General features: G+C 38.4%; 2 protein-coding genes across 6 annotated transcripts in view; one reads left to right on the top strand and one right to left on the bottom strand.

Moving 5' to 3' along the window:
- Window positions 1–4,298: 4,298 nt before the first annotated feature.
- On the top strand, window positions 4,299–19,536 carry LOC128691156 (sodium channel modifier 1). Of its 5 annotated transcripts, none has more exons than XM_053780000.2 (7): window positions 4,299–4,648; window positions 6,406–6,526; window positions 6,676–6,746; window positions 7,806–7,894; window positions 10,776–10,923; window positions 11,733–11,830; window positions 16,571–19,536. In XM_053780000.2, exons 2-7 carry the CDS (start codon window positions 6,524–6,526, stop codon window positions 16,990–16,992), a joined length of 831 nt encoding a protein of 276 aa, XP_053635975.2. In that variant the 5' UTR covers window positions 4,299–4,648; window positions 6,406–6,523; the 3' UTR covers window positions 16,993–19,536. The 5 variants fall into 5 exon arrangements, with proteins under 5 accessions (XP_053635975.2, XP_053635973.2, XP_053635976.2 ...); XM_053780001.2 differs by having other exon boundaries at window positions 4,306–4,648; window positions 6,406–6,504; XM_053779998.2 differs by lacking the exon at window positions 6,406–6,526 and having other exon boundaries at window positions 4,305–4,648.
- The window catches only part of LOC128691160 (tektin-3), a 29,539-nt gene continuing 23,855 nt past the window's right edge, over window positions 18,471–24,154 (bottom strand). The window contains exons 8-10 of the mRNA XM_070089200.1: window positions 23,922–24,144; window positions 23,298–23,452; window positions 18,471–22,615 (exon numbers count right to left, since the gene is read on the bottom strand). Of these exons, the coding sequence (XP_069945301.1) occupies window positions 22,390–22,615; window positions 23,298–23,452; window positions 23,922–24,144 (604 nt within the window). The 3' untranslated portion in view covers window positions 18,471–22,389. The remainder of the gene's footprint in view (window positions 22,616–23,297; window positions 23,453–23,921; window positions 24,145–24,154) is intronic.

Raw genomic sequence — 24,154 nt, 5'->3', positions numbered from 1 at the left:
TACATCATTTGAGGCATTTAGCAGTTCTGTGCAAACAAGTGACTCTGCAATGTACAGGCCAACCCCCCCCTTTTGCCTGTTCACTCTGTCACATCTGTATAGGTTGTAACCTGGGATCCATATTTCGTTGTCCAAGTGATCCTTTATGTGGGTCTCAGTGAAAGCCGCGAACATTGCCTTTGCCTCTGCAAGCAGTCCACGGATGAAAGGTATTTTGTTGTTTGTTGCTGGCTTTAGACCCTGTATATTTGCAAAGAAGAATGTTATCGGACTGGTGGTATTGTTGGTACTGGGGGGGGATTTTTTTTCCGGCATTAGTATCTGTATCTGTTGGTTTGGAGTGGAGGCCATCGACTGTGGTTCCACTCCAGGAATGACTGGATTTGGTGTACGATTTCTGCCATTTCCTGCCAGTTTTTTTTCCTTCCTGGCACTAAAAAACCTCTCCCTCTTGAGTGGCTGTGGCTACCCAGGTTTTCCCATGGCCTGGATGTTTTGTATCTTTTTGTCCCCTTTAGATGGTATGCCTGGCAATTTAAGTTATAGCACAGTCTTTCCTGTACTGAAGAGGTACACAGTTCAGGGTGAAAAAGCTTACAGGAAGGGAGTTTGCATTTTCCTGTTGTCATATGGGCATGGCATTTCCTAGGGTGGTCATAGTTGCACGTCCCATCTGTTTTTCCAGATTTCCCATGCCAGCAGATACCGAGTGCATAGTATGTGCACAGGCTTGGTTTCCGTTTGCCTTGGGTTTCTGTGACTGTATTCCCTGTTGGTGCATGTTTCCCTGTCTTACTTCTATCCTCCCTAGCACCAACAATGGAGCTCCCACCATTTGTTTTTGGTAATATATCCTCACTATTGCTAGTGGAGTCCTCTTGTTTGCTATTTCCTGCGGTATTTCTAGTTTGCAATATTGGTTTTATCTTATCTTTGACTACACTTGTTTCCCTACTATGGCTCCTGTCCCCTATGAGGTCATTCATATGTATTCCTTCCTGCGTATAATTCCCGACTACCTGGACAAAATCTCCAGCTTCACCATTACTGTCTCCCAGGACAGCATCTCCAGCTTCCCCATTACTGTCTCCCAGGACAGCATCTCCAGCTTCACCATTACTGTCTCCCAGGACAGCACCTCCAGCTTCACCATTACTGTCTCCCAGGACAGCACCTCCAGCTTCCCCATTACTGTCTCCCAGGACAGCACTATCAGCCCCCCATTTACTGACTACCAGGACATCATCTCCAGCCTTACAGTTTCTGACTACATGGCCAGTATCAAGGGCAGTACCATTCAGCCCGGACTTTTTATGTTCCCATCTGTTGTAGAAAGCTTCCAGGTTTTCTATGAAAGCAGCTTTGATGTTGACCTCTTTTAATACCCTTGTGATTTTAGTCCACAGATTTATCTCATTTGGGCATACCCAAAAACACTTCCCTGTTTTAATACTGCTTGTAGCTAGTTCTTGGATATCTGCACAAGGGGCGTGACACCAATTTCCACAGAAATGACAATTTATGCATGTGGAAGCCCGTTTGTTTGACTGACCACAGACTACACACAGCTTCATAATGATTTGAATGGTTGATTTACTGCAATTCTACTAGCAACCTCTTGAATATTCTATTAATAACCTGCTAGGTGCACAACGAAACCGTTTGAAACCAGTCCAGGGTTCGGACCAGTCAAGGGTTCGGACCATTCAAGGGTTCGGACCAGTCAAGGGTTCGGACCAGTCTATCTGATCTGATCAGTGGGTCACTTATTTAAACCATACTGGTCGGTGATTTGAGCTAACACATGAAGGATCTACTGGAAATTATCTACCCGAGTAATATGTGATTTGATTGATACAAAAGTATAACTTGCGTGATGAAGAGCCGGTGACTGCTGGCACTCCTACAATGACGAACGGTCGAGCCACCACCTTTGTTTATCAATCGCTGTATCTAGCTTCTCTATTTTTTTTTTTCCGTCTCCACCACAATAAATGCTATATTATCACTATAGTTGACTGGTGCAAATTTTGGAGGAAGGGCGCTTTTTCTGTAGTAATAATTGCTTCTCGTTGTGTATATTGCGACCGCTGGTAACTACAGGTTATATGAAATTCACAGTAACGTCTCGTATTTCAAGAAAAAGAAACTAATGAAAGTCACTCCACTCCACTAAGTACCATTATAATACTGGTTAGTTGCTACTACAACACTGTATTCTGCTATTCACTGGTATCACTAGATTATATGCGAGTACACTAGCAGGCCAGGAAGATTATTAAAAACAGCTGACCTGTGGTAAGTTTCTGGCGACTTCTGGCACCTGCCTCTATAGGCTTATCACTTCATTTACAAATTCACCTGTTTTCAAATGACACTTTAGCCTTTATCATCAATATACTAGGGAGCCACTGTAGTATACACTATACACTATGTATACTCAATGCTTTCAGGGAGACTTTCTTTCCTCTGACACAAAGTTCAATATTATTATTTTTCCACACGGGACAGGCCTATGATTCCCCTCTGGCAGTAAACTCTGCTAGGAAGTGCACACTAATTCTCCTTTTTTTACTCAGTATATAATGTTTTCCGCCCAAGATTGGTTCCAGGCGCTAGAGGGATGTATCGTATAGGATTGATGACACAAATTAAAGTTCTAGCACGTAAGAGCGACCGTGAAAACACCAGAAAAACCGGGAGCACAACGAGGCACGCTGAGTCCACTGATGAAAGAACAATCAAATTTGTTAGATGATGGGTTTTGGGTAGTAAGATAGGGTGTTTAGCATAATCACCCAATTCAGCATTTTGTAACCTACCTCTACACCTAATTACACTGTTCTCTAAATACAGCCCCAATTTCTCTATTAAGATAAGATAAGATAAGATTTCGTTCGGATTTTTAACCCCGGAGGGTTAGCCACCCAGGATAACCCAAGAAAGTCAGTGCGTCATCGAGGACTGTCTAACTTATTTCCATTGGGGTCCTTAATCTTGTCCCCCAGGATGCGACCCACACCAGTCGACTAACACCCAGGTACCTATTTGCTGCTAGGTGAACAGGACAACAGGTGTAAGGAAACGTGTCGAAATGTTTCCACCCGCCGGGAATCGAACCCGGGCCCTCCGTGTGTGAAGCGGGAGCTTTAGCCACCAGGCCACCGGGAACCTTTCACAATTTTTCTTTCTATCATCAATTTAATCTCATTTCCATAGATTTCCTCCTGTACCCTCTTTATCCAATATTACCTGGAGAGAGTTTACCTGGAGAGAGTTCCGGGGGTCAACGCCCCCGCGGCCCGGTCTGAGACCAGGCCTCCTGGTGGATCAGAGCCTGATCAACCAGGCTGTTGCTGCTGGCTGCACGCAAACCAACATACGAGCCACAGCCCGGCTGATCCGGAACTGACTTTAGGTGCTTGTCCAGTGCCAGCTTGAAGACTGCCAGGGGTCTGTTGGTAATCCCCCTTATGTGTGCTGGGAGGCAGTTGAACAGTCTCGGGCCCCTGACACTTATTGTATGGTCTCTTAACGTGCTAGTGACACCCCTGCTTTTCATTGGGGGGATGGTGCATCGTCTGCCAAGTCTTTTGCTTTCGTAGTGAGTGATTTTCGTGTGCAAGTTCGGTACTAGTCCCTCTAGGATTTTCCAGATGTATATAATCATGTATCTCTCCCGCCAAGCTCTGATCCACCAGGAGGCCTGGTCACAGACCGGGCCGCGGGGGCGTTGACCCCCGGAACTCTCTCCAGGTAAACTCCAGGTAATACCCCGGCCGGGATTGAACCCGCGGTCATAGAGTCTCAAAACTCCAGCCCGTCGCGTTAGCCAATATGACCGCGGGTTCAATCCCGGCCGGGGTATGGTTTGTTTGCAATCGTGTCATTACGATTTCGTGAGCTATGTCTGTTGTGTTTAGTAACTGTGGGACGACCCCAGTGTCCATGCTCTCTCTTCATAGGATGTTAAAAGCACGTGATAGGGACTTGTAGTTCTTGATGAACACGGAGTTCCATGAGTCTGGGCCCGGGGCAGAGTGCCTAGGCAAGTCATTTATCGCCTTTTCGAAGTCATTAGGCATCAGGATAATATCAGATAGGTGTGTGTCTACAAAATTTTGTATCTCTCTTGTATAAAAAATAATTTAGGTCTTCGACTCTCAGTCTGGTTAGCGGCTCGCAAAACAACCGAGTCATATTGAGACTTGAGTAGCTCATTTCCTTGCTGTCTGTGTAGGAGATATCTCGTCCAAGTGGGGGCCCAATACTGGATATTGTTCTCGACTCCCAACGACGGCTGCTGCAGAAGTCCTATAATACAGTCCTATAATACTTTTTATATTAAACTTGGCCCTATAATCCAACAATAGTAATCGGCCTGCGGGCCGCCTCGGTCCTTCAACCCAGCAATAGAATAAAACATTTAAAAGTTTATATATTGACTATATACTGTATAGTCCTTGTGGCTTAGCGCTTCTTTTTGATTATAATAATAATATATATTGACTATAACATTTAATAGTTGCATAAAACAACTACGTACGTGTCTTGAAGAAGAATAAAACCTCTGGAGGTAGATGTACGGGTTTACATGTCTTTCAAACGAGAGACAGACAATGATGCTTCTTATCTTGATCAACTTAAGGTAAACTTAAAAAATGTACCAAGATTAATTATAACAGTCATCTTATATAGTAACTTACGAAGAAATTAATCTAAGATAATCCAGTAGAGTCAAACGCTGTGGCACATTTCCACTGGAGTCATTTAAGGTTTTTGTATTCTGGCCTAAATTAATTCAGTGATGAGGCAATGTGATAATAATATGGAACCCAGTAGGAATAAATAAAATTTGTTGGGATTTTTAACCCGGGGGAAGGTTATCCACCCAGGATAACCTGAGAAAGTGTGTCATCGAGGACTGTGTCTTATTTCCATTGTGGTCCTTTAATCTTGTCCCCAGGATGCGACCCACACCAGTCCACTAACACCCAGGTACCTAATTGCTTGTTAGATGAACAGTGATAGCAGGTATAAGGTGACTAACATCCAGGTACCTACTTATTGCTAGGTAAACTGGAACAGCAGGTGTAAATGAGTTCAACTTTTTGAGTTAAGTAAGTTTATTTTGGCACACTAACAGCACCTTTCAAGGCAGGTGAAATTGCTGACCTAGAAAATGTACAGAGAACCTTCACGGCGCGCATAACGGAGATAAAACACCTCAATTACTGGGAGCGCTTGAAGTTCCTAAACCTGTATTCCCTAGAACGCAGGCAGGAAAGATACATGATTATGTACACTTGGAAAATCCTAGAAGGATTAGTACCAAACTTGCACACGAAAATCACTCCCTATGAAAGCAAAAGACTTGGCAGATGATGCAACATCCCCCCAATGAAAAGCAGGGGTGCCACTAGCACGATACGAGACAACACGGTAAGTGTCAGGGTCCCAAGACTGTTCAGCTGCCTCCCAGCATACATAAGAGGGATTACTAATAGACCCCTGGCTGTCTTCAAGCAGGCACTGGACAAGCATCTAAAGTCAGTGCCAGACCAGCCAGGCTGTGGTTCGTACGTCAGGTTGCATGCGGCCAACAATAACAGCCTGGTTGATCAGGCCCTGATCACCATGAGACCTGGTCACAGACTGGGCCAAGGGGGCGTTGATCCCCAGAACTCTCTCCAGGTATTCTCCAGGTATACAAGTACACATAGCAGCACTGTATGACCATAATGGGTTTATCAGTTCTTTTTGATTATAATAATAATAATAGTAATTATAATTATAATAATAACAAGGACACCTAAGTACAATTATCATATATATTGTAAATTACCTAGGATAACCCAAAAAACTCAGTGATTTATTTCTTGTTGGTTCCCAGTTTAAATTTCCATAATGTGCCATTATTGTATGCCTAAAACATCTGTGTGTCCTCAAAACTATTGTACAAATCTATGATATACAGTGGACCCCCGGTTTACGATATTATTTCATTCCAGAAGTATGTTCAGGTGCCAGTACTGACCGAATTTGTTCCCATAAGGAATATTGTGAATTAGATTAGTCCATTTCAGACCCCCAAACATACACATACAAACGCACTTACATAAATACACTTACATAATTGGTCGCATTGGGAGCTGATCGTAAACCGGGGGGTCCACTGTATTTGTAAAATCTTTTTAAGTTTTCCTGAATAAAGCTTATTTTATATTATTGTATAATTATTCTTTTGAGATGAACTGATTTGCTTATTTTATAGCTTTATTTTCCCTGTCATACCCATCCACTTTTGAGTTATCAGAGGATTACAGAAGTACAAAATGGGTCTGATTGATCCACAAAATTCAGTTGCTTCCCTTCATAAATGTTACCTTTCTCACACTCCAACAGCACTGCAAGTCATAAAAACTACTTGCTCTTCTTCACTCCTATGTAACACACTCACACAAGCCTGTTGGATGTCCAAGCCTCTAGTACTCAGAACTACATGTATGTATAAGGGATAATTATGGTAAGCCAGGCTTCCTATAAAAATTACAATCATCTACAGTATTATATAGTATTGTAATCTATTTAAGTGGTGTATATGTATTTTGTTGTGTATGCTTGAAAGGTTTTGGTAAGTTTATAACTGCTATTCTTCTCTGTCCTGTGTTTCAGAACAGCAGAGTAAGGGAGCTCCTGGCAGAACATATCCCAGAGGATGAGGCACTTCTCCTTAAGAATGGCAGGTGAGATACATTCAGTTAAAACCCTGTAGAGTAATTCTGCTCTTGGTCACAGGTAGAGAATGAAAGATTAGAAATACAGTAAATACTATACGATACTTGGTTGACACATTTGTGTTTTCAAATTTTGTTATTAGACATTATTATGAAATTGTTTAGAAATTCATGTGATATGTACATAATTATGCTAGTGGTCTACCATTTTCTGTTAATTTGAAATATGAGTTAATGATTACGTTACTCTTCAAAGCAGGTGCCTTAATTCTTATGCAGGGCTCTTCAGCCAAGGAGTTAAGTAAATATATAATTTTTTTTTCTACAAGTCGGCCGTCTCCCACCGAGGCCGGGTGACCCAAAAAGAAAGAAAATTCCCAAAAAGAAAATACTTTCATCGTCATTCAATACTTTCACCTCACTCATACATAATCACTGTTTTTGCAGAGGTGCCCAGAATGGAACAGTTTAGAAGCATATACGTATAAAGATATACAACATATCCCCCCAAACTGCCAATGTCCCAAACCCCTCCATTAAAGTGCAGGCTTTGTACTTCCCATTTCCAGTACTCAAGTCCGGCTATATAAAAATAACCGGTTTTCCTGAATCCCTTCACTAAATATTACCCTGCTCACACTCCAACAGATCGTCAGGTCCCAAATACCATTTGTCTCCATTCACTCCTATCTAACACGCTCATGCACGCTTGCTGGAAGCCCAAGCGCCTTGCTCACAAAACCTCCTTTACCCCCCTGCCTCCAATATGTAAATATTAAAAAAAATGTAGGTCTTTAAATACTATGAGCTCTGAAAACATAGAAATACGTACTGTTCAGCAAGGCAGCAGCAACTTCAGTGTTTCTGAAGGTTATGCATTTATCATGCATATCTTCCATTGATGGTTAAGCATTACACAAACTGTAAGTACATACATACATACATTATAAATCTTAACAAAGTCTCGGTATTATACATGCATTAGTATGGTAATACTGTACATATATAAAGTTTTCTCTTTTTCTCCATTCTTTGTTACAGTGTGACTAGGAAACTTATTTTTTTCAGATATGCTTGCTTGGTGTGCAGCCATCGGCCAGTATGCGACACTCTGCCCATGTTGTCTCGACATAGAATTGGAAAAAAGCATCTTTATTGTGAGTTTATTTAGATATTCAAAAACAGGTTTATGTACAAGGGAAGAGAGCAGTGGATCTGATATTGATATTTAACCCTTTCAGGGTCTGTGCCGTAGATCTACGGCTTATGTTGAGGGTTTAAACCGTGGATCTATGCCATGAGCTCAACTCACTCTGATAAGCTGTGAGTGGTAAATTTGGGCCTAGATATGAGAGAATACATCTATGTGGTATGTGTGCACCACACAAAACAAATCCTGCAGCACACAGTGCATAATGAGAAAAAAACTGAGACCATAATTTTTTATTAAAACAGCAACTTTGCAATGTTTTTTCATATCTTTTTTATAGTTGTATTTGCAATTTCTTGGTCACATTTGATAGAATGGTATGTACGTTACAGAAATAGTGATGATTTTGATTGATTTTAGTACTGAAAATGGCTTGAAACTGAGCTCAAAGTAATGGAAATGTTAAACTTTTGCCGATATTCAAGAGTAAACAGATGACGTCACACATCTAATACACGCCAGCTGGTGGGTCTAATATACGTTCACAAATGTGGTGATATTATTTATACAATTATTACAATATTGCATAAGAGTAAATCTTCTATATTTTGGTTTGAATAAAAATTCATTATGTGAATTAAAAATCAAAATGGAATTCATTTGTAAAGCCTGAAAACATAACTAATGAGCAGAGGAAATTTTAGTTTAGTGCCAGGAATGCCTGCATTGTTTATTCTGGATCCTATTTTGAAATTGGAATGTTTTGAACTTTGCATTAAACTGGCCAAATTACCAATTTCCGATCACTTTATGTTGTAGTTGAAACAGTTGACTTGGCGATTTCGATAGAATAGAAGTAATACTAGTGAAATAGCTTAGAATTTGGTCAACTGGAATAATGTAATTCGCCTAAAATGGGAGTCAAAGTCAGCAAAATTGCCGATGCATAAATATTATTGACACATCAAAATTCGCGAGAGCATAATTTCATCAGTTTTCCATCAAATTTCATACTTTTTGTTTTATTACGTTCAGAAAGATTCTCTACCATTTCATAAGAAAAAAATAAAATTATTTTTTGAAAATTCTTGGACACTAGTGCACACTTTGAAATTTGGCCTCTGGACCCTGAAAGGGTTAACTCCTTTATAAAAAATACTAATTTCACAGAAAATATATAAAAGGACTTCAGATTTTTTTATTCACAGGCCATTTCCCACCAAGGTAGGATTAGAAATATATACAGTAATACAAAATTATGGGTGTGGATAGTATGCATAACATTGTGTTTATCAAAGTAATTTTGCATATTGCAAAACTGTTCATTTAATTAGAGTATTAGCAAAATATAAAGATGCATGATTTTAATACAAAGACTTGATTTTTTTAATTATCATGCCTGTTGATCTCTGTATTTTAGCCAATGGATTTGATGTGTACTATAGGCAAATTTGATCAGTTTGTTGTAAGGTAAATTTTCAGCTACCTTAATTGTTTTTTGGTGCTGAATAACTTGTTCGTCCAAGTCCTTTTGGCTTTTTATATTTTAAAAAATAGCACCCATTCTCTTGCTCTTGTTCATTGTGAAACCAGGTTACTATGAGAATTTAACTCTATTCTTTTTTATTATGCTGAGCTGGAGTATACCTGGAGGGGGTTTTGGAGGTCATTGCCCCCATAGCCCAGTCCATGACCAGCCCTCACAGTGGATCAGGGCCTCATCAACCAGGCTGTTACTTTTGGCAGCATGCAAACCGATGTATGAACCACAGCCCTGCTGGTCTGGTACTGACTTTGGGTGCCTGTCCAGCTCCCTCTTGAATACAGCCAGGAGTCTGTTGATAATCCCCCCTTGAATATGCTGGGAGGCAATTGAGCAATCTTGAGCATGCTGACACTTATTGTGTTGTCTCTTAGCATATTCATGGTGCCCCTGCTTCTCATTGAGGAAATGTTCACCGCCGAGTCTTTTGCTTTTGTAGGGAGTGATTTCTGTGTGCAGATTTGAGACTATTTGCTCTAGGATTTTCCAAGTGTATATTATTATGTATCTTTCTTGTCTATATTCCAAGGAGTACAGGTCAAGGGAGTTCAACCATCCCCAGTAATTTAGGTGCTTTACTGTACTTATACGTGCAGTACAAGTTCTCTGTAAATTCTCCAGATCTGCAATTTCGTCTGCCTTAAAAGGGGCCGTTAATGTACAGCAGTACTCCAGCCTAGAGAAAAAAAACAATTTGAAGAGAATCATCATTGGCTTGGCATCCCTAGTTTTGAAGGTTCTCATTATCCATCATATCATTTTCCTAGCAGATGTGGTAGAGACATTGTTGTGATCTTTGAAAGCGAGATTCTTTGACATTATCACTCCCAGGTCCTTCATATTAGTTTTTTGCTCTATTGTGTGGTTGGAATTTGTTTTATACTCCGATCCAGTTTTCATTTTCTCAAGTTTTCCATAGCAAAGCGTAACTCAAATTTGTTTTCATTGAGCTTCATATTGTTTTCTGAGGCCCTTTTAAAGACTGAGTTAATATCTGCTTGGAGATTTGCGGTTTCCACAATGGATGATACTGTCATGCAAATAACACATCGGCTGTTTCCCACTGAGGCAGGGTGACCCAAAAAAGAAGAAATACTTTCATCATCACTCACTCCATCACTGTTTTGCCAGTGGCATGCTGATACTACAGTTCAAAATCGGCAAAATATCTCAACCCCTCTTTCAGAGTGCAGGCACTGTACTTCCCACCTCCAGGACTCAAGTCCATCTAACTGGTTTCTCTGAATCCCTTCATAAATGTTACCTTTCTCATACTTCAACATAATAGTATAATATATGCATGAAAATACTATAACAGTAATTTATTTTGTAACATTTTAAACAGGTCTTGCAAAGTTTATGGAGCGAAAGCAGGAAGTGGAGCTCCTCATATTGAAACGTCAACAGGAAACATATTTGAAGACTGGTCAAACTAGCAACCCAGGAGCAACAGCTCTTCCAAATAATAATCAAAGCCATGGCCAAGAATCAAGGTGTGTTCATTTACACTATAATTATTTTTTAAGTTTCTCTAATTTCTGCACATTTACAGGAGTTTTTTTTATCCATCAGTGGAGACAGAGCTCTGAAACAGCTGAACATAGCAAAAATGCTATCAATTTTGCAACATTTTGAAAAGTTCACAAGGAGTAATAGTGAACAGGACTGAGCTGAAAGAGCTTGTACAATAATAACATAAATACTTGGCATACAGTGTCTTTTTCTCAAACTGACATTGAGAGGAGCTTCTCTGTGTAAATATGAAAACATGAAAAATATTTAAAATAGGAATTACAATTATTCAACATTTAATAAATTCCCCATTGTCATGAGACTTATAAATGAATAAATAATTTTTAAAGCTACAGAGATGCATTTTTCATGATAAGTAATACAGTATTGGACATTCTTAGAAAAAAATCATGGCCATAAATATTACAGCTGAGAAAGACAGAGTAAAATGTTTATCAGCAGTGCACTAACAAATAAAAATACATGTTTGCAGTTTGGAGGAACATCTGAACTGTAGCATCTGTGCACCTCTTGCAAGAGTGAAAGTGTTTTGTTTTTGGGTCACCCTGCCTCGGTGGGAGATGGCCTGTGTGTTAAAAAAATAATAATAATCAGTAATGGCGCATATGTTGAGCTTAGAATGGTGCACTAACATAGATGATTGTTTCTTAAATTGATATTTATATGTAGATGTAGTCCTTCCTATGAGTCCCTTCAGTTTCAGTGTAGATGTATATTTTGTTAATTCTTTGTCATTTTTGAAATACTTATTATATGGTATTTTTTCCAGCAGTTTGTTTAATAAGTATTCTACACACACTAGAGCCAAAAGGCCCTCAAGACGCACTCCTTATAGCCGCAAGGAGACAATTAATATAAAAAGATCAGGTGAGTTTAATATTTCTATGTTACTATGAGCAAAAAAAGTAATTTGTTTAGTTTCACATAGTTATATTTATAAAAAAAATTATAAGTATGTATCTCTTATCTTTATTTTGTGTTTTATCTGTGAAGTAGTTAGTATTACAACAGTAACAGTTACATCTTTTTGCCACAAATATCTGTAATTCTAGATATATTGCATCTTTGTAATATACTGATTCAATAGAAAATCCTTTTTTTTTTTTCAACAAGTTAGCCATCTCCCACTGAGGCAGGGTGACCCAAAAAAGAAAGAAAATCCCCAAAAAGAAAATACTTTCATCATCATTCAACACTTTCACCACACTCACACATTATCACTGCTTTTGCAGAGGTGCTCAGAACACAACAGTTTAGAAGCATATACAGTGGACCCCCGCATAACGATCACCTCCGAATGCGACCAATTATGTAAGTGTATTTATGTAAGTGCGTTTGTACATGTATGTTTGGGGGTCTGAAATGGACTAATCTACTTCACAATATTCCTTATGGGAACAAATTCGGTCAGTACTGGCACCTGAACATACTTCTGGAGTGAAAAAATATCGTTAACCGGGGGTCCACTGTACGTATAAAGATACACAACATATCCCTCCAAACTGCCAATATCCCAAACCACTCCTTTAAAGTGCAGGCATTGTACTTCCCATTTCCAGGACTCAAGTCCGACTATATGAAAATAACTGGTTTCCCTGAATTTTTTTTTTTTTTTTTCACACAAGTCGGCCGTCTCCCACCGAGGCAGGTTGACCCAAAAAAGAAAGAAAATCCCCAAAAAGAAAATACATGTACTTTCATCATCATTCAACACTTTCACCACACTCACACATTATCACTGCTTTTGCAGAGGTGCTCAGAATACGTACAACAGCTTAGAATCATATACGTATAAAGATACACAACATATCCCTCCAAACTGCCAATATCCCAAACCCCTCCTTTAAAGTGCAGGCATTGTACTTCCCATTTCCAGGACTCAAGTCCGACTATATGAAAATAACCGGTTTCCCTGAATCCCTTCACTAAATATTACCCTGCTCACACCCCAACAGATCGTCAGGTCCCAAGTACCATTCGTCTCCATTCACTCCTATCTAACATGCTCATGCACGCTTGCTGGAAGTCCAAGCCCCTCGCCCACAAAACCTTTTTTACCCCCTCTCTCCAACCCTTTCGAGGACGACCCCTACCCCGCCTTCCTTCCCCTATAGATTTATATGCTTTTCATGTCATTCTACTTTGATCCATTCTCTCTAAATGACCAAACCACCTCAACAACCCCTCTTCTGCCCTCTGACTAATACTTTTATTAACTCCACACCTTTTCCTAATTTCCACACTCTGAATTTTCTGCATATTATTTACACCACACATTGCCCTTAGACAGGACATCTCCACTGCCTCTAACCGTCTCCTTGCTGCTGCATTTACCACCCAAGCTTCACAACGATATAAGAGTGTTGGTACTACTATACTTTCATACATTCCCTTCTTTGCCTCCATAGATAACGTTTTTTGACTTCACATATACCTCAATGCACCACTCACCTTTTTTCCCTCATCAATTCTATGATTAACCTCATCCTTCATAACTCCATCTGCCGACACGTCAACTCCCAAGTATCTGAAAACATTCACTTCTTCCATACTCCTCCTCCCCAATTTAATATCCAATTTTTCTTTATCTAAATCATTTGATACCCTCATCACCTTACTCTTTTCTATGTTCACTTTCAACTTTCTACCTTTACACACATTCCCAAACTCATCCACTAACCTTTGCAATTTTTCTTTAGAATCTCCCATAAGCACAGTATCATCAGCAAAAAGTAACTGTGTCAATTCCCATTTTGAATTTGATTCCCCATAATTTAACCCCACCCCTCTCCCAAACACCCTAGCATTTACTTCTTTTACAACCCCATCTATAAGTATATTAAACAACCATGGTGACATTACACATCCCTGTATAAGACCTACTTTTACCGGGAAGTATTCTCCCTCTCTTCTACACACCCTAAGCTGAGCCTCACTATCCTCATAAAAACTCTTTACAGCATTTAGTAACTTACCACCTATTCCATATACTTGCAACATCTGCCACATTGCTCCTCTATCCACTCTATCATATGCCTTTTCTAAATCCATAAATGTAATAAAAACTTCCCTACCTTTATCTAAATACTGTTCACATATATGCTTCAATGTAAACACTTGATCTACACATCCCCTACCTACTCTGAAACTTCCTTGTTCATCCGTAATCCTACATTCTGTCTTACCTCTAATTCTTTCAATAATAACCCTACCGTACACTTTTCCTGGTATACTCAGTAAACTTATTCCTCTATAATTTTTACAATCTCTTTTGTCCCCTTTCCCTTTATATAAAGGGACTATACATGCTCTCCGCCAATCCCTAGGTACCGTCCCCTCTTTCATACATTTGTTAAACAAAAGTACCAATCACTCCTACACTGTATCCCCCCTGCTTTTAACATTTCTATCATGATCCCATCAGTTCCAGCTGCTTTATCCCCTTTCATTCTACGTAATGCCTCACGCACCTCCCCCACACTTACATTCTGCTCTTCTTCACTCCTAAAGGATGGTATACCTCCCTGGCCAGTGCATGAAATTACTGCCTACCTTTCTTCCTCAACATTTAAAAGTTCCTCAAAATATTCTCGCCATCTACCTAATACCTCCGTCTCCCCATCTACTAACTCCCCTACTCTGTTTTTAACTGACAAATCCATACTTTCCCTAGGCTTTCTTAACTTGTTTAACTCACTCCAAAAATTTTTCTTATTTTCTTCAAAATTTCTTGACAGTGCTTCTCCCACTCTATCATCTGCTCTCCTTTTGCACTCTGTCACCACTCTCTTCACATTTCTCTTACTCTCCATATACTCTGCTCTTCTTATAACACTTCTGCTTTGTAAAAACCTCTCATAAGCTACCTTTTTCTCTTTTATCACACCCTTTACTTCATCATTCCACCAATCACTCCTCTTTCCTCCTGCCCCCACCCTCCTATAACCACATGCAATCTTTATTTTACTCCACATAATTCTTGAATTATTACATTTATAGTCCCTCTTTTCCTGCCATAGCTTATCCTTCAACATTATTGCTACTCCTTCTTTAGCTCTAACTCTGTTTGAAACCCCTGATCTAATCCCATTTGTTTCTCTCCATTGAAACTCTCCCACCCCCTTCAGCTTTGTTTCACTTAAAGTCAGGACATCCAGCTTCTTCTCATTCATAACATCCACAATCATCTCTTTCTTATCATTTGCACAACATCCATGCGCATTCAGACTTCCCACTTTGACAATTTTCTTCTTCTTATTCTTTATAGTAATCTTTTGTTAGTTTAGTTAATTTCTTTTTATAGGAAATGCTGCTGAAAATACATAACAGCTCTTTAAGATTACTTGTTATTTAGGCTACCAGAGAATTTTTAATTCAGTCTCATAAATGTTATCAAAAAATACATAATTAGTCTTTCAGCAGTACAGATTATTGGATTATTGTACTGTTAAATACAGCAACAGTTTTCCTTTATAAATTACTGCTAAAATCATTGCCTGACAGGGTGTGTTTCAAGAACTGTAATTCAGAGTGGAGGTTGAAAGAGATGAACAAAGGTAGAATTTCCAAATGATCTGCACCAATTCATTTTCATATATTTTATATATTGGATTTGAAAGAAAGAGAAGAATTTTGTTGTTGATTCAGCAAATGCTTTTTTCTATAATTGGGAGTGGCAGAATGGCAGAAAAGGCCAGAGATGTCGGGTAGTAATGATTATCAGAGAGAGAGAGAGAGATATCCTATTTTGGTTTAGGCATCTAGAAAGGATAGAGGTTTGGCTTACAAAGAATACATGAAACAATGAAGTACAGTTTAACCCTTAAACTGTCCAAGCAGATCTACGTTCACATGCGTAGTGCTCCAAAAGTAGATCTACGTTTTTTTACATAGTATTTTTAAATATAACAAAAAAAAAAAAGTAGATCAAAGTTTTTTTACATGTTTTCAAATGTAAAAAAAAAATAAAGAAGATCTACATTTTTTACGTACTTTCAAATTTTGAAAAAACATATATATACGTTTGGACCATTTACGGGTTAAGGTGGGATCGGTTAGAGTGACATATAGACAATCAATACCATGATTAGGGAAAACAGTTTAGTTCGTTTTTGTGAATATAATATTGATACTTATGATACTTATTTTTATATAGCCGGACTTGAGGCTTGGAAATGGGAAGTACAATGCCTGCACTCTAAAGGAGGGGTTCGGGATATTAGCAGTTTGGAGGGATGTATTGTGTATCTTTATACATGTACGTATATGCTTCTAAACTGTTGTGTTCTGAGCACCTCTGCAAAAACAGTGATTATGTGTGAGTGAGGTGAAAGTGTTGAATGATGATGAAAGTATTTCTTTTTGGGGATTTTCTTTCTTTTTGGGTCACCCTGCCTCGGTGGGAGACGGCCGACTTGTTAAAAAAAAAAAAACTTATGAAATAGATCTCTTGAGTATAGAACAAGTTAAATCATGTTTGGGCAGGTCCCAGTTGACTTAAAAGTCATGATCACCTAGGAGAGGAGTTCCAGAGTTAATAAGATATTAGATATAAAGTAAATAGCACTTGATCGCAGTCATAATACATAATCTTTGTATTCATTACAGAAGGCTGTAGCATCCAGCAAGAAATGATCTCAAAACACACTTCCAGTGTAGAAGATGAGGTTACGAGATATGTTAAAAAGATTTTGCAGAAGAATGAGTTCAGTGATGCAGTTATGAAGGAGCGTCGTCTGTGTCATTTACCACAGTCTAAAATTGAAACACCAATAACGATGAACTCGGTAAATTTGACTGCAAACTCATTAGGTGAAGACAAACTTCCTGTAGCTTCTGACTTGGCTTCACAAGAAAAAGTAGTAATTTCCCCCAGTTCACAATTCAAACTGGAGAGGTGTAAATATTACCAAAACCTTCGAGCTTCAGGATGGAAGAGAGATTTGTTGGGGAACTGGACTAGGGATGCTGAAGCAGAATTTGACAGTGATGAAGAACCACCACAAGAGTTTAAAGGCCAGTTTCAATAGCAGTTTGTTAGTTAGTATTAATGTTAATATTAATGTAGGAGTTTTTTTAAAAATCTTCAAACTGATGTAAAAAATTATGGGAAAATCATTGTATTAGAGGTCTTAGACCAGTACATAGTTATAAAAGATTTTTTTTTACCACTTCGGCCATTTCCACCAAGGAAAACACATTCATCCTTCAGAATGCAGGCACTGCCCTTCCCACCTCCAGAATTCAAATATGGCTAGCAAGTTTTCCCTGAATCCTTTCATAAATAAAAACTTCATCAGCCCCCAACAGCACCCCAAATTGAAAAAATCAATTGTATCCAATCTGACAACTTCACACATCTGTGGGATGAATAACCTTTACTACCTAAAACTGTTGTCACTCCCTCCTTCCAGCACTTCTGGAATATTCCTCTACATCCATCACAGGCTTATACAATTATTTTATCAATCTATCTTGCTCCATTCTTTTTTAAACACACTGGCCATCTCCCACCAAGGTAGGGTGACCCCAAACAAAGAGAAACGCATTCACCATCATTCATTCAGTCGCTGTCTTGCTAAAAGTGTGCTGACATCACAGTTCAGACGTCCCTCCGAATTGCAACATCCTCATCTTTCCTTGAACTGCAGGCGCTTTACTTCCCACTTCCATGACTCACATCCAGCTAACTGGTTTCTCTGAATCCCTTCATAAATGTTTCATTGCTCTCTTTCCAACAGCACGTCAGATCACAGAATCACCTACCTCCATTCCAATGTAACACGTTCACATAAGCCTGTTGAATGTTCCTGCCTCTAGTACTGAAAACCTCCTTTACCTCCCCCCTCCCTCCATCCCTTTCTGGGATAACTCCTGCCCTCCACTCCATATTTATATACTCTCCATCCTTTCTAAGTAACCAGAGTACTCAACTCCTCCTCAGTCCTCTGAATTATGCTTTTGGTAACCTCACACCTTCTAATCTCCAAGCTCCAAATTTTCATCACAATATTCACACCACATAACCCTCAAATATGACATCTCCAATGCTTCCATCCTCCTCTACACTGCAGTATTTACAACCCTAAACACCCAAATAACAGTGTTTATACCATTATTCTCTGGACTTTCCTCTTTTTGCCACCATGGATAAACTTTGTCTTCATTGATGCCTCATTGTAGCACCCACCTTTTCTCCCCTCTTCTATTCTGTGATTCACTTTATCTTTCATAGACCTATCCATAGACAGATATCTAAACACATTTGTATCCTCCATACTCCCTTCCTCCATTCTGATATCCAGTCATTATTATTATGTTGGGCGATGTATATTCTGTGAAACTGTAGCTAAATATCCTCCTACCCTTTTCAATGATACCAGACAGACATGGTCAGTGACTTTTATAAATGGTTGATAGTTAATCATTCTGTGCAAAATAATACGATATCTCTCATGGAGTTCCGAGTACGTTCACGTTCCACAATAGGGCAGTCAAATCATATATAAAATGTAATAAGCTTTATTAAGCAGATAAGCCTTATAAACTTTATATATAAACTGTAAGTGAATACATATATCAGTGATATTATCTCAATAAATAACATACAGTATATCTCGTAAATTTGATTTCATTATACAGTATTAAAACAGAACAGGTTGCATAAAATTTGCCCAAGTTAACAATTTCCTGTTTTCCTTCTTCGTGTCTTTCATTGATGGAAGACACGTAAAGGTCGTACATTATCTACCACAAATTATAAGTAAAGAACTGTAAACTATCAAACTGCTGAGCACCAAGTGGTGATGTCTGTAGTTTCAAAAACAAGGACTGTATTAAAATTTTGTATCTGGTTTCTGCCTGCACTTCCTTTGTAGGAAGACAGTCAGAGGCCACTGTAGCAAAATCGTATCAACAACAGAATTTAAAACATTGAATTTGTATTTCCTGTGTTCAATCCTTATTAATGTATTAGAAGGTAAATAGTATGTAGATTATCAATAATTGTGGGTAGGATGAGTGCATAGCGTAACAGTGTCAGGAGCGCAGCGACTATCACATTTGGGTTCCATGTTAAAGCACGTCATGTTAATGGCACTAAATCAGGACAGGTACAGACCTTGCTGGTAGGTGTCTGCTCCATATATACTGTTCAGATAACATATACAGAGACTTTGAATGAGTACTTAGGAACACAAAAGCATTCTGGTTTTCCTAACCTTTTCACTGCAATAGTTTAACGAGATTTATTCCCTTATAATTCTTATGCTCTCTCATTCCTTTTCTCTTTATATAAATAAGTATGCATGTCCTCTGCCCATCTTGAAGTATCTTCCCTATTTCACACATACAGTCAACAAATTCACCAACCATTCCAGTATATTATTTTTAAGCCTATCCTCTGCACCATGTATGTATGGATGCATGAACTCACACACATATACCCAAACACACGCACGCATATTGTTGTAAAACCTTGCTATGAGCAATGAGCTGGGTTTCCCGAGAATCGTAGAAAATTTCAAAGTTAAAAAAAAAAAAAAAAAACTGGTGTTTGCTTCAGAGGTGGTAAATGACGAGGACCTGGCCTCTGAAAATAATGATAAGAGGGCTTATATCACTGATGCTCGTGGCAGACCGACACATCCGTATCCCACAAAGGGATCCAATGAAGGACTGTTGGTTAGATCTGGCTGTTTCCCAACAGATGACAATACATCAAAATTGTACAGAGCTGTACATACCAGATACAATACACATCTAATACAATAAACCACCACTCATAATACATTCAGCACATCTTCACTCAAACATTCAAACATCATGTTACATTTCTTTTAACCAGTTATATTGGGAAATTTAAGACTTGTTGTATCAAGTTTAATAACTTATTTTTGTATGTGGATAATGCATTGATGAAACAGTTATTGAGAGTTTAATTTCATTGTCATATTGGGCTGTCAGTCTATCTATTTTGCAAAAGTCTGTACATGTCTTTGTAGTACGTACCAATAATATATTTTAATTGTCTGTAGTGATGATCAAGAACTAAAAAAAAAAGTGTCTACTGAGAAGTGCATTGTTCAGAAATTTCTTAACCCTTAAATGGTCCAAATGTATATATACGTTATCTCGCGTAGCACCCCAAACGTATATATATGTTCATTTGTCATTCATTCAACATTGGCATGATAGGCCTGACTCGCCTAGACATGAGAGAATGGGTGTGCACACTCAGTGTGTGCCATATGAAAAAAAATTGGGTATGCCTGGATACCACATGCTCTTTTTTTCCTAAAAAAAAAAAAAAAAAAAAAAAAAAAATTTTTTTTTTATAAAAATATTTGGGGCGCTTCGCAGGTGAACGTATATATATACGTTTGGACCATTTAAGGGTTAAAGAGACATGAGATAATGTGTGCAACACCACAAACAATGAGTGTCTGCCTAAAGTGAAAAGCAGAAAATTTGCTATTTTTGCAGTTTAAATAGAAAATAGCAACACTTATTTAAAAATCTAAAAATTTATACAGTATACATTACTATTAAAAAGCAGTAATAATTATAAAAAAAAAATGAATATCCTTATTGTTCAACCTAAACTCTTGTTTGATGCTTATGGAGTTATATTAGTGTATTGCATCCTTGAATTTCACTTGGAAGAGTGCTGAACAACACACATTGAATTTAGCATTTTTTTTTTCTTGTGAATAATTTTCACTGGATCATTTTGCTTTCATAATAATTAACTGTTTTGTGCTGATTTGAAACCATACCCTTCAGTACTTTTCAAGTGTAGATTACCATACATTTTTCTTACCTACACTTCAAAGAGTACAATTTGAGGGATTTTAAATGTTCCCAGTAATTTAGGTGATGGAATAAATGAATATGGGCAGATGAATTTATCTGCAGATTTTTCAGATCTGAAATTTTCCTCCCTTAAGTGGTTTTTTAATGTACTATACAGAAGTATTCCAGTTTAGAGTGTAGAAGTTTTAAAGTACAGTATATAACATGTATCATTATTAGCTTAGCATCACTTGTTTTGAAGATTCTTGTTATTCGGCTTATTAATTTCTTAGCCCTAGTGATGGTAACATTACTGTAACTTGTCCTCATAAATTAAAAGTCAGTTTATGTTAGATTGCCATCCATTGATAAAAATTAATTAATTATATGTATAGCATACCACAGTGCCAGTAAATGAAACAACAAATAGAGATGATAAAATATTTTGAAGCACAAAGAGAAAACAGCAACCAACCGAGCACATTTTATAGTACAGTCAGATAATCATGGTTTAAGATTCATGTAACAGTCACCCATTTTACTGTCTTAATTACAGTGAAATACAGGACTGACTTTGATTAGGATGGGCTGCATTATTGAGTCCCTTGAATATAAGATCTCTCAAAATGATTGCTTCTAGATCCCTTACATTCTGCTTCCACTGTATTGAGTGGCTTGATTGGGTTTTGTATTCTGCTCCAGTTATATCAGCTTTGAATTTTGCTGTAAGTTTCATGGATACTATTTTCACACAAATTCAAGTATAGCATACAAAGTGTTGCACTGCTATGATTTATATCTTTTCCAATGCCAGATAATTGCTTTCACAGTGGTGGCCTTTGATTTTACTTTGCTAGTTATTACTTTATTGGTCTGATTTATTAAAAGTTTAATATTATTTACACATCTTTTCTGTTTTAATTATATGATTTCTGAGGCACAGACATAATACCACAATTTCAGTTTCCAACATTGTCTAACACACTATAAACTGTTTTTCAGCATTTCATCATCCATACTTTTGAATGTTATATTAAGGTGTATATTGATAAAGCATGTGAGTTCCTCACTACTGCACTTATATGGACTTCATTGATAATTATTTTTCATAATCACTCCAAGATCTTTTTCTGTCAGATGACATTAACATTTAATCCAACCATTCCATGGCACTTAACATTAAATTCCATCATTTATTTATTATTTCACTTCCTCAATTTGTCTAATTATTCCAGCATAATTTTAAGTCATTCTGATTTCCTATTTTATATTTCATTTTTTCATCTACAAACCTATTTATATATAAATCCTCTGGCAAGTCATTTACTGAATATAAATTAAAAAATCACTGGGGCAAAAATTACTACTTGTGGACCCCTTCAGTAAAAGATTTCCACAAGGACTTTTTCCTCTTTTTCGTTATTCTTTTCTATAAAAAATATCTCCTGGCAATAATTCACACTTTATTTCTCCTATACTGTATATTGTAGCTTGCAACTTAATTTGTCATGAGAAACTCTGCCAAAGGATTTTTAAATTCATCCATTTTGTTTTTATGCTATTTGTTGTTGTATCATAACTTGGACTGGAGTGTGTCAAAGTGCATGGATGTACTGGAAAGCATGTTTGTGAACCTAGTAAAGAGTAAAATCAACTAAATGTGGTTGGGAGAGAGGGAAGCTCTTTCTGATGGCAAGGCACTTGTCCCTGTCGATGTAAAGGGAATTGGTTTTGACCCCGAGGTCATGGTCGAGACGGGCCCTGATCTGGGCCAGACGGTGTAGCGAGTTCTCAGCCTCTGACAGCTTGTGACGTAGTGACTCCACACTCTCACTCAGCTCCTGCACCTCTCTTACCATTCTGGAACAAATAAATTCATCAGACACACCAATATTCACCAAAGTTCTCTGATTCTTACCAACATTAATACTCCACCAGCTGTCACCAAACTGCTAGCATCTGTGGCTCTAGTACCATCCTGCAACAAAACATGAGTTTGTACCTTATTCATCTCTGCCTCTCCTAAACATTCCCAAGTATCTTTACCAAGAGGTGTGTATTTCTCAGCATATTGTATACATGTATGTAAAGTAAACTCTCAGTATATATACAGTGGACCCCCGCTTAACGATCACCTCCCAATGCGACCAGCTATGTAAGTGTATTTATGTAAGTGCGTTTGTACGTGTATGTTTGGGGGTCTGAAATGGACTAATCTACTTCACAATATTCCTTATGGGAACAAATTCGGTCAGTACTGGCACCTGAACATACTTCTGGAATGAAAAAAATATCGTTATCCGGGGGTCCACTGTATACTACTGAGAGTTTACTTTAATCCCTATTTTAAAGAATAACATATTCTTGACTGGTGGTGAACAGGTGCAATGAAGCTTTAATGTCCCTCATGCTATTGATAGGCCTGAACACCTAATCTTCAACATTCTTCAGAATACTACCATTTACTGTAGTAAACCAACATTCTCTACCTCTTACAAGCATACTCCACTAATGCTGTCCAGGCAATACTGAGCATGCTGACCTGTGCTGTGGAGGATCTCTGCAAAGTTCTGTCTCTGGGCGGTGGGTTCGTCCTTCCAGCCTCGTCTGAACTACCTTCAGGGGGGCTGACTTGTCTAAAATGGCCTTCCTCAGCATATCAATATGGCGTTCCAAATCATTCATTTCCCGTTGAACCTTTTTAAGAAAATTGCAGCTGTTAATATATAGCATGCTGTTACTGTTCTTTATTTTTGGTGGATTGTTTTATTTCTTAGGAAAACATCCTTTGATAAGTCTTTATCAGATGATGACCTGCTGAGTGATATAATCATCCAATGATGTACAATAGCTAGGTATTCCACCCTGTTCATATATTTATTAAACAGAGACTCACTACATCGGTTATCACCAATGGTGGTAGAGTTAACGTGGCAATTAGCCTTTGTCTGAAAAAAAATTTAGGTTATTTTTTTCTCTCTTTTAACCACTCTTGTCTCACTCTCTCATTTACTCTCAAACTCTTCCATGCCCACCCTCTTCCTCCTTCCTTCTTTAACTCTTTCATCCATCCCTCACTATTTCTATTTCCTTCCTTCTCACTTTCTCCCTTCTCCCTCCCTCTTCTTCCTTGCTATCCCTCACCAAGCATCCCTCCCTGTCTTACCCTGTCCCTGTGAGCTAGGAGTTTGTTCCTAGTGTCGCCAGTCTCTCCTGCACGGTGTGTGAGACAAGTGTTGGACGAGGACCAGGCCATCCACATATCCTGGTGGGTGGCAGCGATGAGAGAATCTACCTCCTGCCGCAACCGCTGTGAGCTGCTCCTCTCACTCTGACTCTGTTGGATGTTTCTGTTGCTCAGTTCTGCCCATGTCTCTGGCACACTCACCCTGGGAGTAG

The sequence above is a fragment of the Cherax quadricarinatus genome, chromosome 27 (assembly GCF_038502225.1).
Source record: "Cherax quadricarinatus isolate ZL_2023a chromosome 27, ASM3850222v1, whole genome shotgun sequence".
Lineage (NCBI taxonomy): Eukaryota > Metazoa > Arthropoda > Malacostraca > Decapoda > Parastacidae > Cherax > Cherax quadricarinatus.
This window is presented reverse-complemented; position numbering and strand designations above follow the sequence as displayed.

What these genes read in the sequence shown, in the direction of transcription:
- LOC128691156 (XM_053779998.2), top strand. Translation starts at nt 4,595, where the DNA reads ATGTCTTTCAAACGAGAGACAGACAATGATGCTTCTTATCTTGATCAA. An exon ending in TGGAAAAAAGCATCTTTATT is followed by an intron (nt 7,895 to 10,775) that starts GTGAGTTTATTT and finishes CATTTTAAACAG; the next exon opens with GTCTTGCAAAGTTTATGGAG. An exon ending in AATTAATATAAAAAGATCAG is followed by an intron (nt 11,831 to 16,570) that starts GTGAGTTTAATA and finishes TATTCATTACAG; the next exon opens with AAGGCTGTAGCATCCAGCAA.